The sequence below is a fragment of the Arvicola amphibius genome, chromosome 4 (genome assembly GCF_903992535.2).
Source record: "Arvicola amphibius chromosome 4, mArvAmp1.2, whole genome shotgun sequence".
In the NCBI taxonomy this organism is placed as follows: Eukaryota; Metazoa; Chordata; class Mammalia; order Rodentia; family Cricetidae; genus Arvicola; species Arvicola amphibius.
This window is the reverse complement of record NC_052050.1, coordinates 87180348-87197586: the sequence shown is the minus strand read 5'-3', so window position 1 is coordinate 87197586 and position 17239 is coordinate 87180348. Positions and strand designations below refer to the sequence as shown.

Sequence of the window (17239 nt, the reverse complement as noted above, 5' to 3'; positions counted from 1 at the left end):
GCCTCTTATTGGCTAATTCTCACATCTTGTTTTAACCCATATTTAGTAATCTACATAGCACCACGAGGGGTGGCTTACCAGGAGAGATCTTAACCTGTGTCCATCATGGAGAGGAGAGGCATGACAACTCACTATGGCAACTGCCTGAAGCGTCTCCTCACTCTGCTTCCTTTCTCCCACAGTTCTGTTCTGTTTACTCCGCCTACCTAATTTTCTGTTCTCTTAAAGGGCCAAGGCAGTTTCTTTATTAATAAATAAAAGTAACACATAGACACTCCTCCATCACACTCGGGAGGCAGAGGCAGGTGAATCTTTGTGAGTTTGAGGCCAGCCTGGTCTACAAGAGCTAGTTCCAGGATAGGCTCCAAAGCTACAGAGAAACCCTGTCTCAAAAAGGAAAAAGAAAAAGAAAAGAAAAAAGAAAGAAAGAAAAAAGAAACTGCATTATTTGCAATACTGTTTGGCCAATAGCTTAAGCATATTTCTGGCTAACTCTTATATCTTACAATTAACCCATTTCCATTATTTAGTGTTTATGTTTTATCATGAGGCTTGTGGCGTGCTGCCAAGGTTCCAGCACATCTGTCTCCTGTGGGTGGCTACATGACGTCTCTCTGACTCTGCCTACTCTCTCTCTCTCTTTCAGCCTGGTTTTACTCTGTTAAGCCATTGACCGAAATCAGCTTCTTTATTAACCGATGACAATACAACATATTCACAGCATACATCACTTCCCACGTCACACACACGCAAAAGAAAGTCACAAATTTTCTACAAATTTACCCACTCAAAACTGTTACCATTTGTGTTCTGGAATAGTCCTCTAGGCATTGCTTGTTGCAGCTGTTTTACCACGTGAAGAGTCGTGGATAATGGCTAAGGCATCATAAGCCTGTGGGAGTTGCGGTGCCCTCGAGGGCGCAGGGGGTCAGGTTCCCCGGGGTTCTACCCTCCCCACTTTCACCCTTTTACTGCCTGTTCCAGAATGAAAAGTGTCACCTGTTGGTAGAACATGAAACCCAGAAGTTGAAGGCCCTGGATGAGAGCCATAACCAGAGCCTGAAGGAATGGCGGGACAAGCTGCGGCCGCGCAAGAAGGTACCGAATTGGGCTGGTGGGTGCCATACCATAGGTACCTGCCTAGGACATCTGAAGCCTCCCTATTTTTGGATCCTTGCTTTGTGGCATCCTTAAAATTGGTCTGTCCCTGAGAGACAGGACCCACCTACCTGTTGTGCTGAACACTGGTAGCCCTCTGTACCCTGGGATAGCAGCCTCCTTGTGCACTGGTCCATATACCCCTGGGGCAGAGGACCCCTGCCCCGTGGAAGCAGAAGACCTGTCATGAGCAGCAGTCAGTCGCACTGCCAGGCTGGAGGCCCTGTTTGTGGGGAGTTTCCCCCAGAAGTCTCTCCATGAGATCAAAGGCCAGCACTAGCTAGTTTACTTTCTGGATTGGTTTCCTGATGTTTAAATCGGTGTGCTTGGGCTAGTGTGCAGCTCGAGGGAGAGCACCTGCCTAGCACATGCGATGCTGTGTTCATCCCCTGCACCAAAGCAAACAGCCATAGACTTAGCGACTTAAGTCACACTTTTTATCAAACTCTATAGTAACAGGGTTCCAAAGTTGGGGGTCTCTCCCGGGCATCTCCAGGATCTCGCAGGCTGGACTGGACCCTTAGCTGTAGAGAAGGAACCCATCCTAGCTCATTGATGTTTTGACAGACTCCTCACTGCAGGGCCTGAGCAGTGTGACCAGGTGCCCCCTGCTCCTGCCATCTTACCTCCCCATGATGGGCTGGACCCTCAGATGTGAACCAAAAGAGACAGTTTCTTCCTTTACTTGCCTTTGACGGGTATTTTGTTGCAAAAATGACAAGTGACTAGCACAGTCATTGCGGGCCTCAGTGCGATCATGGGAGAGATGAGATCGTAGGACCATTTAGCGGTCATTCGCCCACAGCATGTATCAAAGCAGCATAGCCACCTTAAACTACCCTTGACCTTGTGCCCCATTTGGCCTGATGTCCTGAGGGTTTTTTTTTTTTAGCCACTGTGTACTTGGACTGGAGACAGGCTGTGGCCTGCTGGGACTTGTGACGCTAAGCCCACAGGTACACAGTGTTCCCGCTGGCTCTGCATCACAGAATGAACGTACATCTGCCTGTCCAGCTCTAGGCATCCATTTCTGGGCACATCCTGAAAATGAGCAGTCGTCTCTCCAGCAGCTGCCATGACCTGAGGTAGTCACTTGGGCTCCTGGAAGCACTGCAGGCATGTGCTTGGTGAGCTGGCCCTGCACTCTGCCTGTGGCACTGCCTAAGGGCAGGATTCTGTCACAGCTGCCTGAGTGGCTGCTGGCACAGTGGCCCAGGGGTGATGGTCCTTTGTGCCTTTGCTTTGTGGTCCACAGCCTTGAGCACTGTCCTCCCCTTAGTTCGTGCCCTGCGGAGTATTTTTAGAAGAATTCGGATGACTTCCTTCCAAGTGAGCCAGACTTCCTGATTTGCTGGGGTCACTGTGAGGACAGAGTGGAGCCTCTGAGTCGTCGGCTCTCCTTCCTCAGTTTGCCTCTTTAGACTGTAAAATGCAGAGCTATTATCTGCATTCTAAAATGTGTCTATAGAAGCTAGTATTAGCAAACTGCTGCCTGTGGGCTAAGTCTGCCCGGCTACCCGTTTGTAAAGAAGTTTGATTAGAAAGCAACCCGTTCGTTTGCCTTCTGCATGGCTGATTTTGCCTTGTAGCAGAAACTCTGGTCTGAGAAGCAGAGCATGTCCCATATAGACAGGGAAACTGCCCCCATGAGAGCTCAACACTATCACTTAAACACAGCCCGCACAATGACAATATAGGTTGGCAGTCCAGCATGGGTGTGGGAAGTCTCCCATGGCCTCACTCTAGATGAAGAGTTAGAGGCAGTTAAATGGCTGCCGAGAGAAGCACCAGTCTTCTCCAGGGTTCAGCCCCCGAGAAGTTAGCCAATCCCAAGCAATCATTTCTAACACATATACAAATGAGCAGCAGAAAATGAACTCGGCAGGCTGTATGCATATATACATATGGATATATGCATATATACATGTATAGACTTAATAACGGTAACCAAAGAAGAAGAGGTCACGGATTAGAGAGGAAGTAGTGGGGGACACGTGGGGGAGTTGGAAGAAATGAGGTAAATACAGTATTCGTGTGTGACATTCTCAAAAAAAATTTGTTTAAATGTTTACCATCTGGAGCACAGCAGGAGACGCGCCGCTGCCTGTGGCCTTCGAAGGCTTTGCCTTGGAATGCTTGTGGTGTGCAGGAGGCGAGGCTTGAGCTGCAGGCTTCAGTCCCTCCAGCAGATGCTTGGTTTGGGGTTTCAGATCCGTCTCCAAGGTTGGGATATTTGCATATGTATAATGAGACGTCTGGGGAACTAGACCCCTTAGTTACTTCTCTCGTCTTGTGGTGGAACACCAGACAGAAGGTTTATTTTGGCTACACTGGAGGTTGAGGCACTGGTCATATCAGAGGCAGATGGCAGGAAGCAGAACTATACCCCTCAACCCTCCCTCCACACACACACCCGTGACCCTGGCTTCACCAGCCACCCCACCTGCCTGGGGCTTGAGCGTTCAAGCACAGAAGTCTCTGTTGACATTCCACGCTCACACCTTAACACCTGGTCTAGAGAAACTCAGCTGTGTCTCCCAGATCCCTGCACACAGCTAGAAGGGTTTTGTGTGTGTGTGTGGTGTGTGTGTGTGTGTGTTTTGGTTTGGTTTTTGTTTTTTTGAGACAGGGTTTCTCTGTAGCTTTGGAGCCTGTCCTGGAATTCACTCTGTAGATCAGGCTGGCCTCGAACTCAGAGATCCTCCTGTCTCTACATCCGGAGTGCTGGGATTAAAGGCGTGCGCCACCACTGCCCAGTGCCAGAAGGAATTCTTGGCAGACCCACGTTTTGATCGCCACCTGCCCTGTGAGGTCAGAGGTGGATTTTTCACTGCAGCATCAAACTAGTACTTTCAAAGTTGTCAGATTTGGGGCCATCCTGGCCATTTGGAGTGGGCATGCTCAGCTCTTCCTGGCTTTGAAACTGGGTGATCTACTAGATGATCCTGTGCCTACACAGCAGGAGAACTGTTAGTGACCCCCTTCACTGCGGGCCACACACTGGACCCCTGGGCTACGCGGTTTACAAACGTATTACATTACAATGAGGCAATATAGTGATTTTTTCAGGTTTTTTTTTTTTAATTGCTAGCCTTTAAGTAAAGATTTTTCTCCTCTGACAAATTTCTCCTCTGACAAGTTGTCTGATGGTCCGTGTTCTCCACCGCCTCTTTCACTTCCTTTTTTTGAACTGGCGCTGTGTCTCAGCATCTTTGGGAAGTCTTTTCTGGTGGGATCTGGTTTGTCGGGTTAAATGAGCACGTAACCAAAGGACGTTCCTGTGCTGTGTGGAAAGCAGCCTCCCATGGCCTGAGGATTTCTAAAATCATGATATTTCTAGGATCAGGCCCCCAGAGGGGCAGAGGTGCCCGTCTTCCCAGCACAGTGCCCTGATAAGGATATGGCTTCAGTCTGCCATCTCTGACTTAGTTGCTATTAGATCTTCTCCCCTGGTTTTCCTTTATTCATCTGGCTCTCTTCCCTGCCAGGAGAGTCCTGTCTGTGTCCCTGACGCCTTTACAAACATTTCCTCACAAGGTGCCTGGCAAGAGGTGAAGTGGGGGTGCTCCCCTCAGGGAGAGGAAGGGAGAGACCTTCTGCCCATCCCTGGTGCCTGGGTGGGAGCTGCCCAGAGAAGGTCGTGCTGTTTACCATTGGAACGATTGGCATCCCACTGAGTACCATCTGCCCTCTCTTCCCCAGGCCCTAGAAGAGGATTTGAACCAGAAGAAGCGGGAACAGGAAATGTTCTTCAAACTAAGCGAGGAGGCGGAATCCGGACCCACCACACCAAATAGAGCCAGCAAGTTCTTCCCCTACAGCTCTGGGGACTCTTCCTAACACCCCCATCTCTGGGCTGTGGTGGGCGATGTGGCAGCATGACCGCTGGGGCCTCCAAGCCTCTATGAATAAGTCACTCAGGACCTCTTTTGCTTCTGTGCCTGCTCGAACCAGCCCCTCAGCCTGCAGTGCCCCAGTTGTCCACAGAGCCGCCCTGGAGCTTCTGGTGGATGACTTTTGGAGACTCACATTCCCATCACCTGGAAGTGATTTGGGCTCTTGTGGTCAGGGAGCAGGCGTGATGGGTGTGCCCCCTCCTGTTTGCCAAAACACCAGCTCTACTGTTTGTGAGCACAAGTACTACCAATGACATCACCGTGAACTCACCCTTATTGTAATCCTTGAGTCCCCCCCACCTCCCGGCAGTTCCTCACAGTGTCCAAAAGCATCCCTAACAGCCATTTCAGTCCCTAGCAGCCAGCTTTCAGGGGTGTCCTCATTCTACTGCTACAGCCAGCTTACTTGGTGCCTGATGCCAGGCACTGTGTATGTGGGGGTCGGGAATAGAGGAAGGGAGGCCAGAAATGTTCACCCTGCTGGGCATACACACCACACACACACACACACACACACACACACACACACACAAACAAACATGTACATACGTACACACATGTACACTTGTGTGCGACTTGGCCTCCTGACACCACCCTGACTGCCTCTGCCCTGGCCTCCTATGGAACCTGCTTGCCGCCTCCTGAGCCTGATCCTGGGCCGCCTAGCATGGCAGGTGGAGCAGCTGGTGGGGCCATGCTGCGTGCTGGCACCAGGGCCCAGAGAAGGCACAGGCTGTACTGCCAGCTTGCAACTCATTTGGCTGCACCCAGGATCCTGTGTTCGGGAGTAAATGCCTCTCCACAGCCAACTTCTGCTGCCTGGCACATGCCAACCTCACCCTCGCCCGCTTTTCTACAGGTACCCTGGGAAGGCTCTCAGCCTTCACCCTGGTCCCGTCCTACCATACATTTCAGCTAAGCCTCGTGAGCCCTTGGACTTCATTCTTCCCGCTCCCAGGAACATGAAGTAGCAAAGATACTGAGCCTCTGTGGTTCTGGTCCTTGGGGGTGGCTCAGGTGGCCTTCTGAGATGCTGAGCCCCACAGGTCACCATGTGTCGCAACCTAGAAGAACAGCTGTCCCACCCAGCCTGTGTTCACTGATAAAACAAACTTTTCTTGACTCTGATGCCTCTGTGCTCCATTAAAGCAGATGTAACTGGCTGGCTGCCTCAGGAAGACACTCTTTAAAAAGCCACTTCCCAATGCTGCTGCTGCTGCTGGGGACTTGGGCAGCTGAGGCTGGTGAGGGGCTTAGACCTCAGCAGGATTTCTCCATCAGCCGCCTGATGCTGAGGCAATTCCCTGGAAAGTTTCCCCGGATGCTAACTGGGTGCCTAGGAGGGACTGGGCTAGAAAGATAGGAAAACAGGTCTTAGAGCTCCCCGATCTCGTATGCAGTAAAGAAACTCACAGAGTCCAGGAAGGCGATAGTTCTCAGGGTAGCGAGCATCAGCTTGCCTTCGGGTCTCACACTGGGGAGTCGTGAGGAACAGTTGACCCTGTTCTCTCTGGTGCACGGTGACTGAGAAACAAACTACGCACACCTGCAGGACCCAGAGATGGAAGTGGGCAGGGCTGCTTCTGTCATTGTTTACAATCTGCTTTTTTTTTTTCTTTTTTCTTTTTTTTATGGCGTCCAGAGGACTTGACAGTGGCTCTGTTAGGCAAAATTCCAGTTTTGTGGTTCAGGTAAAGTCTTTGATCATTTCCTGACTTATAATTCATACTATCCTCCTGGTCCTTTGTGCGGTTGTTGCTTCCATGCTTAGTGCCACCTGATCCCTGGTTGCTCTGCTGTGCCTTTTTGAGTGGGGTCTAGCCTAGTCTCCCAGCCTCATCATTTAGCGTATGTGCAGTGCCTGCTGCCGACAAGGCCCATGCAGTATTCCTCATGCCCCGTGCTAATGTTCTCTGTATAGGGACAGGCAGAGATGTCTCCAGCCGAGTAAATGTAACTAACTTATATTTCTCCTCATGAAGGATAGATGTAATGTGTATGTCATTTCCAACCATCATGTAAAATTTTTGTAAACTGTTCTCTGCAAACAAAAAAATGTAAATATGCTTCTAATAAAATAACAAGGTAATTTGCATGCAGTGTTGTTCTTTCTAGTTGGAATGGGACAGCAGGCATGCTCCCCAGGTTTGCCTAGCAACCTCCTCCTCCATCAGGCAGAGGGCTACACTTTGCAGTATCTGTTTTAAGTTGAGAGAGGAAAGAAGTATATGCTCTCTGGCTATTCAGTATTATTCTTTTTTTTTTTTTTTTTTTTTTTTTTTTTTTTTTTTTTTTTTTTTTCGAGACAGGGTTTCCCTGTAGTTTCTAGAGCCTGTCCTGGAACTAGCTCTTGTAGACCAGGCTGGCCTCGAACTCAGAGATCCGCCTGCCTCTGCCTCCCGAGTGCTGGGATTAAAGGTGTGCGCCACTACTGCCCAGCTCAGTATCATTCTTTGGTTTGCTTGTTTTGTTTTTTTCAAGCCTGGGTTTCATTGTGTAGCCCTGGCTGTCCTGGAATTTGCCCTGTAGACCAGGCTAGCCTCTATCGGAGACCAGCTTTGACAAGTACACTACTTACCAGGGTAGGGGCAAGGGGATTAGAAAAATAAGTAAAGAGAACGAAGATGCGAGTGAAAATAGTAAAAGAGAAACACAGGACAGAACTTCGAGCGAGTTCTGAATACTGTGAATACTGTGAACACTGTGAATACTGTGAACACTGTGAATACTGTGAACACTGTGAATTACAGTGAATACTGTGAACACTGTGAATTACAGTGAATACTGTGAACACTGTGAATTACAGTGAATACTGAAATCCACTCACATTTAATTTCCATTTGCTTAAAATTACCCCAATGCCAAAAGGTAGGAGTAAGACTTAAAAAAAACTGCATTAACATGATACATGGAAAATGAACAGGCCAATTGAAGATTATGGGCTACATTCTTAGTTAAGCATTCTGTTGCTAAAACAAGACAAGTAACCTTACACCTAGACCAAAACATTCTGTAGGCAAAGCATTCTGTAGGCATAAAAACAGACAGAAGGACCAATGGGACCGAATAGAAGACCCGGATATCAATCCACACATCTTTGAACACCTGATTTTTGACAAAGAAGCAAAAAATATCAAATGGAAAAAAGCATATTTAACAAGCGGTGCTGGTATAACTGGATAGCAACATGTAGAAGAATGAAAATATGCACAAAACTCAAGTCCAAATGGATCAAAGACCTCAACAGAAAGCCAGTCACACCGAACATTACAGAAGAGAAAGTGGGAAATACACTTGAACACATTGGCACAGGAGACCACTTCCTAAATAGAACCCTAGCAGCACAGACACTGAGAGAAACAATTAATAAATGGGACCTCCTGAAACTGAAAAGCTTCTGTAAAGCAAAGGACACGGTCTACAAAATGGGAAAAGATCTTCACTAACCCCACATCAGACAGAAGTCTGATCTCCAAAATATACAAAGAACTCAAGAAATTGGTTACCAAAAGAACACATAATCCAATAAAAAAAAAAATGGAGTACAGACCTAAACAGAGAACTCTCAACAGAGGAACCTAAAATGGCTGAAAGACACTTAAGGAAATGTTCAACATCCTTAGTCATTAGAGAAATGCAAATCAAAACAACTCTGAGATTCCATCTTATACCTGTAAGAATGGCTAAGATCAAAAACACTGATGACAACTTATGCTGGAGAGGCTGTGGGGAAAAGGGAACACTTCTGCATTGCTGGTGGGAATGCAAGCTGGTACAACCCCTTTGGATGTCAGTGTGGTGATTTCTCAGAAAATTAGGAAACAACCTTCCTCAAAACCCAGTAATACCACTTTTGGGTATATATCCAAAGGATGCTCAATTGTGCCACAAGGACATGTGCTCAACTATGTTCATAGCAGCTTTGTTTGTCATAGCCAGAACCTGGAAACAACCTAAGTCCCCCTTGACCAAAGAATGGATAAGGAAAATGTGGTACATTTACACAATGGAGTACTATACAGCAGAAAAAAATAACGACAGCTTGAATTTTGCAGGAAAATGGATGGAGCTAGAAAACATTATTTTGAGTGAGGTAACCCAGACACAGAAAGACAACTATCACATGTACTCACTCATAGGTGGTTTTTAAACATAAAATAAAGAAAATCAGCCTATAAACCACAATCCCAGAGAATTTAGAGAACAATGAGGACACTAAGAGAGACTTACAGAGATCTAATCTACATGGGAAGTAGAAAAAGACAAGATCTGAGTAAATTGGGAGCTTGGGGACCTTGGGGGAGGGCTGAAGGGTGAAGGGGAGAGGCAAGGAGGGGAGTAGAGAAAAATGTAGAGCTCAATAAAAATCAATAAAAAAAAACCACATTAACATGATACAAGGAAAATGAACAGGGCATTTGAAGATTATGGGCTACATTCTTAGTTAAGCATTCTTTTGCTAGAACAAGACAAGTAACACACCCTAGACCAAAACATTCTATAGGCAAAACACTCCCTGGGTTAATTCCATTGTTATCTCCCCAAGGGAGTAGGAACTTAGCTGGATGGATCCTTAGACTTTAGTTTGAGGTAGAAACAGGCCTACTTCTCAATACCTGAAATACAAGGTCTGAATATTAGCCATACTTGTTGACAATAACCTTGAGAGAGCAAAACTCCCTGATCTGAATCTAGGTTGGGAATTTTGTTTGACGTAGAAACAGACCTTTAAGGAACAGAAATAAGAAATAACCTTGAAGGAACAGAAATAAGTTCCAACTCTCTGACCTTTGGCCAGGGTGGTAGCAACAATTTTGAGCAAGCTGAAACTCTCTGACCTTCAGGCAAGGTGGAAATAGGCTCATATTTTTGGGCCTCCATAAGCCTCGAACTCAGAGATCCCGCCTGCTTCTGCCTGGGGTTAAAGGTGCTGGGGTTAAAGGTGCTGGGGTTAAAGGTGCTGGGGTTAAAGGTGCTGGGGTTAAAGGTGCTGGGGTTAAAGGTGGAAACACTCCACACTGCACCCTTTTCCGTATTTTTAAATTGCAGTGACAAGGCCTGTGAGCGGGATCAGGTTTACTGTGTATATGCACACTTCGCCTTACTCTGGCAGTTTATAAACTGTGTAGCTACGGTTTTCCCAAATCCCTGACACCTGTTTTCCATTATGATCAGTTTCGTTTATAGTTGACATACTTCATTGTTGCACATTTAAAAATATTATTTTGAGAAGGACTTCGTTGTGGGATACCAAAAGATTTCACAAGGTACAAAAGAATGAAGAGTCCACTCCTGCTTAGGACTGAGCTACTACTGCCCCCTGGAAATCTTGTGACCAGCAGAGGGCAGGCCACGACCATGGTGCTGCACAGGCCTCTGGACATCTGCTGTTGGTGTGGACACATCATCCATTGCCTTGTCTGGCGGGGGAGGGGGGAGATGCAAACGAGCAGGCACCTGGCATGTTTGCCATTAAAGTCTAGAAAAGTGAGGTGCCAAGAATTCAGGAGACTGGCAAAAAAAAAAAAAAAAAAAAAAAAAAAAAAAAAAACCCACAGTGCATTAAGGGATGTGGAGGACTGGGGAAATGAGATCATTCTATGTTAATTGACCCCTCTTAATGCACCCAGTGCTGGGGATAGAGGCATGAGTAATGCCTGGGCGGGCACTGTCTTCAGCAAGCTCACCCGTGAAGACAGGACTGGGAGAGCAGAGCATTGGTTCAGGCTGACACTGTCCCAGAGAATCAGGGACACCCGCCAGAAGAGCCACACTCTCCCGGAGGATAAACCGGTACATTCTAGAATGACATGCACTAAGGTTGGCTGGAATAAATGGCTTAAAAGCATGAAGCTAAGGAGAGAGAGTTTGGGCCAAACATAAATGCCAAGCCAAGATAGCTTTTCCCCAAGAAGAGTGGGAAAGAACAGGCCAAGGGGGCTGAAGAGATGGCTCAGCAGTTAAGAGTACAGGCGGTTCTTCAAGAGGACCTGGGTTCACTTCCCAGCACCCACATGGCAGCTTACAACTGCCGGTAACGGTAACTCTACTTCCAGGGGATCTGACACCCTCCCAAAATACCAATGTGCAGAAAGTAAAAATAAATAAATCATTTAAAAAAAGCCGAGAAGGACTGAGGCACTGTGGAGTAGACCGGCCCACAGAGCTTTGATCTTCTAGAAGGAAGGAAAAGATTGCAGGGTCTTGAGACAATCAGGCTTTTTAGCAGGGCCTCAAATGCTGCCTGCAGAGGCACCACACCCCAGCTCGTGGTACCCCAGGTGTCCATCAGATCTGGTTAACAAGACATCTAGTAACCATGGAGACAGAACTTCCTTGCCCAATGATGGCAGATGAGGTTATCCAAACCAGCACTAGCAGTGAGGACAATCAGAGGGGCTGGCTAAAGGCACTTGCTACTCTTTCAGGGGACTTGAGATTGATTCAGCACCCACATCAAGCAGCTCACAACTGCCTGTAGCTCCGGCTTCAGGGAATCCAATGCCCTCTTCTGGCTTCTGTGGACACTCTCACACATGTGCACATACCTACACACACACACACACACACACACACACACACACACACACATAAATGATGAAATTAACCTTGAAAAAGAAGAAAATAAGGCTGGGAGCTGGGCGGTGGTGATTCACGCCTTTAATCCCAGCTCTTGGGAGGCAGAGGCAGGCTGATCTCTGTGAGTTTGTGACAACAGAGAAACCCTGTCTTGAAAAATCAAAATAAAATCAAAATAAAAATAAAAAAAGGAAAGTGGCTGGTCAATATTCAACTAAATATACAACTTGAATCCCCTTCTAGCCACTGGGCAAAGTCAGTCTGCCGGATGGTGTGTGACTGCCCCGCCTGCGTGGCAACACACAACAAAGCAAACATATGTTCCCCCCCCCAACTCCCCTTGGAAGAGGCTCTGTTCCAAGTCAGTGAAGAATGAGACGGTAGCTCTTCCAACAAGTTCAGTTCCTTCTGACCCCAGAGAGCCCCCTGGGATCACAGGACACCTCGAGGCCTGATCAAAGGATGGGCTCCAAGCCGTGGAGTCTCCAGGTTGCTGGTCACTACAGTGTACCCAGCCCATCAGGTTAACAGTCCAGGTCGTGCGTCTCCCCACTCACCGGGGTGCATTTAGCTTCCTTACAACTGGAGACACAGAGACAGCTAAGGAGGGAAGGGAGGAAGTTGTGGGTGCTCCTCCAGGCTCCCCGACTCGTGCAGGAGACTGAATCCAGGGCCTTATGCACAAGCCGATCACTGAGTCCCAACCCCCTCCACGGCAGCTTGGGTTCCCCTTTTGTGGTTTGCCCTACCCATTTTTGTTGCCTTTGTCTTCGCAGTCCATACCAGAGACTTCCTTCAAAGTTCTCCTTTGGGGCTACCAACGCTCCTTTGCCCCCAGGCACCAGGAGGTAAAAGTGTCTGGGAACTAACATCCGCCCACCGTGGGATGGCTCTTAACCAGGGACCCAGTGGGAGTATGAAAGGCCAGCTCCCTCGCAACAAGTCAGGACAAACCCCAAGGTGTGGTTGACACTCCAAAGCTCCCTGTGGGATCAGGCTACAGCTCCGATCCCCTTGCTCGCTCTGGCTCTGCCTTCCCCTCCCTCCCTGGCGTCTCCTGTTCAGTTTCTAATCTCTCCTGGGAGTGGTTCCTTAACAGAATCTGCACACAGCTTCTCCTTTCATAGCCTACTCGCCAAGGACTACTTAAGACACTTGGAGCTGTCTAAGAAATGGACTCTGGGTGAGTGAGATTTTGGAAACGGAGCACACTGGCCAGGAGGCAGCGGGACTCTGCTACCCAGGGTAAGTGGGCGTCATCACACCTAAGTGCTGGAGCAAGAATACCGAAATGCCTTATGGGAAATCCGAGCTGGCTGTGGTTGGAAGGAGTCTCTGGCTTGTGACAGGAAATGGTGATTTAAGCACTACAGGGTTAATCGTTGTTATTTAAGCACTACAGGGTTAATCGTTGTTGATGGATATCATTGATTTTTATATTGTGGATGAGAAAAAAACAGGCTCAGGTCAGACAGGCACCAATTTAAGGCAGAACGTGGGAGCCAGAAGGTCTCCTCAGCAGCTTCAAAAAGACCACCATCGGTCTAGTAATCCAACTTTGGTGTTTCCCCAAAAGCGTTCACCTCGGTTTGTCAGAGATGTCCACCACAGTTTCCACACTTTTTTTGTTTTGTTTTGTTTTTGTTTTTATGAGACAAGGTTTCTCTATGTAGTAGTCCTGGATGACCTGGAACTCACTCTGTAGACCAGACTGACCTCCAACTCACAGAGATCCGCCTGCCTCTGCCTCCTGAGTGCTGGGATTAAAAGGCGTGTGCCACCACTGCCCTGCTGAGATGTCTACACTCACGCTCCTCACGGGCAACGTAAGTGTCCATCAGTAGATGGATGGGGAAGGTGGTTTAGATACACAAAGAATACTATTCAGTCTTGAAAGGGGAGGGAGTCCCCCGACATAGGCGGGACTGCTATGCTGTTATTCAAAGGTGAATGCTGAGTATTCTCTTATGTATGGGATCTACAGCAGACCTGGCATTACAGAGGTCGGGGAGGAGGAAATCACAGAGATGTTGGTCGAAGAGTACAAAATCCTCAGGAGGAAGAACCATTACCTCTTCTCTCAAATCCTTTTGCATAATATGCAGAGCAGGGTCCCAGCTAGAGGACCAGCCAGGGCACATGCCTTTAATTCCAGCACTCTGAAGGTAGAGGCAGGCAGATCTCTGTGAGTTCAAGGCTAGCCTGGTCTATAGAGTTAGTGCCAGGACAGGCTCCAAAGCTACCCACCACCCCTCCTTCTGTCCAAACCTCAGTTCCCCCTCAGTCCAAACCCCATTCACTCCTCCCAAGGGGTAAAGGCTCCCATGGGAAGTCAACAAAGTCCAGTACATTAAGTTGGAGCAGAGATGTTTTAAAAGTAGCTCCCTGGGGCTGTTTCAGTCTCGATGAGGGTTGTCTTGGTGTCTTCTCTCTCCCCTCAGTACTATTACCTTCGTCTGTCAGCAATTTAAAAAGCTCTTTTTGTTGTTGCTTTTGTTGTTTTGTTTGTTTGTTTTTAGATTCATTTATTTTATATACAACATTCCTTCAGAAGAGGGCACCAGATCTCATTACAGATGGCTGTGAGCCACCATGTGGTTGCTGGGAATTGAACTCAGGACCTCTGGAAGAGCAGTCAGTGCTCTTAACCTCTGAGCCATCTCTCCAGCCCCTTGTTTGTTTTTTGATTCAGGGTTTCTCAGTGGAGCTTGGCTGTACTGGAACTCAACTGTGTAAAAAGGAAGGCTGGCCTCAAACACAAAGATCTGCCTGTCCCTGCCTCCAGAGTGCTGGGATTAAAGGCAGGCATGCACCACCATGCCTGGTTTAAATGCTTTTTACTGAAAACAATGAAGATTTTTGGAGCCTGCTTTAACCGAATCATGGCTCCCATAGTCAGCCTCTTGAGGTGGGAGCTCCTCTAGCCAAGTCAAACCTTCCAAGATGGACCCTTGACATGGTCTCCTGCTTTGTAGAGGTTGCTTTGCCACTGAAGCGAGACATGTTTGTGTGTCGCTCTGCTCTTTTGAAAGCTGCTGCCACCTTTCCCAATTTAGTCCCTGGATATTCTGGCAGACCGTGTCTGTGAGTTAGCTGACATCTTCTAGGGCCTGGTCTTCTCTTTGGTTTTGTATTTGTAGTATATGCGTGCATTGGTTTTGTACTTGTAGTATATGCGTGCATTGGTTTTGTGTTTGTAGTATATGCGTGCATTGGTTTTGTGTTTGTAGTATATGCGTGCATTGGTTTTGTGTTTGTAGTATATGCGTGCATTGGTTTTGTGTTTGTAGTATATGCGTGCATTGGTTTTGTGTTTGTAGTATATGCGTGCATTGGTTTTGTGTTTGTAGTATATGCGTGCATTGGTTTTGTACTTGTAGTATATGCGTGCATTGGTTTTGTACTTGTAGTATATGCGTGCATTAGTTTTGTATTTGTAGTATATGCGTGCATCGCGCCATGGTACATGTGTGGAGGTCAGAGCACAACTTCTGGGAGCTGGTTCTCTCCTTTTACCAGTGGGTTGCGGGGAATCAAACTCGGAAAAGCAGGCATCTTTACTCAATTAACCATGTCTGGGGACAGTGTCACTTGTTGAACGGGGAGCTCAATGGCAAAACCAGCTGTCCCAGGGATCCTCCTGTCTCCACCTAATATGGGAATTCAGCCACTGTTAGGGATTCAAACTCATGTCTTCTCACTTTTTCAGCAAACACTTTGCCAACTGAAGCATCTCCCTAGACCTCAAAGGATCTTTTAAAAATGGCATCTTGCCAGATGGCGGTGGCACATGCCTTTAATTCCAGCACTTGGGAGGCAAAGGCAGGTGAATCTCTGTGAGTTCGAGAACAGCCTGGTCTACAGTGGGAGTTCCAGGACAGCCGGAGAAACACAGAGAAACCCTGTCTCAAAACAAACAAACAAAAATGACATCCCACCGCTGCTCTGGGAGGTTACAGGAAGGGGTTTCCCAGCATCTCCTCTCCCGCCAGCACTGATGTGCAAGTTTCTCCCTTCGATAAATCACCACGAACAGTGCCAGCTTCCTGAGATTCTCTTAAGTAAGCTACGAGTGTGGTCACTAGGAAAGACAGCTCTCCAAAACATTCTAGTCCCTCCAGGACAGACTGGAGTCTTTCCTGTTGTGGTTTGTATTTTGCAGTTTAAATGCAGATTCATGTCGTTTCTTAACCTTTTCTGAAGGCCGTTTCTCTCCGGGTTACCCTGCTGCAAAGTCTAGCATGTGGACTCTGCCATCTTCCTGCCTTGTGTGAGGTATTCCTTCTTGTATCTCTGTTGACTAATCTTGGCTTGGAGACTACATTATCAGAGACAACTACAGCTAGCCTGCTTGCTTTTGTCATCTGTATGCATATGAATTGCAAAACTATGTGTGTGTGTGTGTGTGTGTTATAGTGTTGTCTCTGTTGTGATAAAGCATTTGGACCCCAAAGTAACTTACAGAGGAAAGTGTTTATTTCAATTATAGATTATTGTACACCATCAAAGAAAGCCAAGGCAAGAACTCAAACCAGGAACCTGGAGGCAGGAACTGAAGAGAAACCATGGAACAACACTGCTTATTGGCTTGTTCTCTATGATTTGTTTAGCCCACTTTTTAAACAGTCCAGGACCACCTGCCCAAAGATGGCACAGCCCACAGTGGGCTGCACCCTCCCACATCAATTATTAAGCAAGAAAATGCCCCACCGAGTTGCCTACAAGTCAGTCTGATGGAGGCAATTCTTCTATTGTGGTTCCCTTTCCCCAGGTGACTATAATTTGTGCTAAACTGACAAAACTGTCAGTGTGTGTGTCTCTGTGTGTGTGCACGCACATGTCTGTGTGCACGCGCATGTCTGTGTGCATGCACATGTCTGTGGGCATGTGCTACAGTGCAGGTGTGTGTGCACGCACATGTCTGTGGGCATGTGCTACAGTGTGTGTGTCTGTGTGTCTGTGGGCATGTGCTACAGTGCAGGTGTGTGTGCACGCACATGTCTGTGGGCATGTGCTACAGTGTGTGTGTCTGTGTGTCTGTGGACATGTGCTACAGTGCAGGTGTGTGTGCATGCACACGTCTGTGGGCATGTACACGTCTGTGGGCATGCACACGTCTGTGGGCATGTGCTACAGTGCAGGTGTGGAGGTCAGAGGACAATCTTCAGGAGCTGGTTCTTTCCTTCCACTATGTGGACTGCAGATATGAAACTTGGGTCATCGCTTGGTGACAGTGACTTTGCACACTGAATCATCTCGCCAGCCCCGGACTAGTTACTTGTTTTTAAGTCACTGATGATTTTTAGAGCTAGGTTTATGAATCTTTGTTAGGACTGTGATTTTTTGTTTGTTTGTTTTTTGAGACAGAGTTTCTAGCTTTGGAGCCTGTCCTGGAACTAGCTCTTGTAGACCAGACTGGCCTTGAACTCACAGAGATCCGCCTGCCTCTGCCTCCGAGTGCAGGGATTAAAGGCGTGCGCCACCACCGCCCGGCTCATTTCAGTATTCTTAGGGTTGGTGACTTAGCAGTAACCATCTCGCAGAGGCACTGTGTTGCCTCTTCCTGGTGTTTCTGTGTTGTATTTTGTAGGTTTTTTGTTTGTTTG

The 17239-nt window shown here is 47.6% G+C and overlaps 1 protein-coding gene across 1 annotated transcript in view; it reads left to right on the top strand.

Moving 5' to 3' along the window:
- Positions 1 to 7147, top strand: part of Stk10 (serine/threonine kinase 10) — a 99751-nt gene extending 92604 nt beyond the window's left edge. Inside the window, 2 exon segments of the mRNA XM_038326235.2 lie at positions 985 to 1098; positions 4861 to 7147. Of these exon segments, the coding sequence (XP_038182163.1) occupies positions 985 to 1098; positions 4861 to 4998 (252 nt within the window). The 3' untranslated portion in view covers positions 4999 to 7147.
- Positions 7148 to 17239: the final 10092 nt, after the last annotated feature.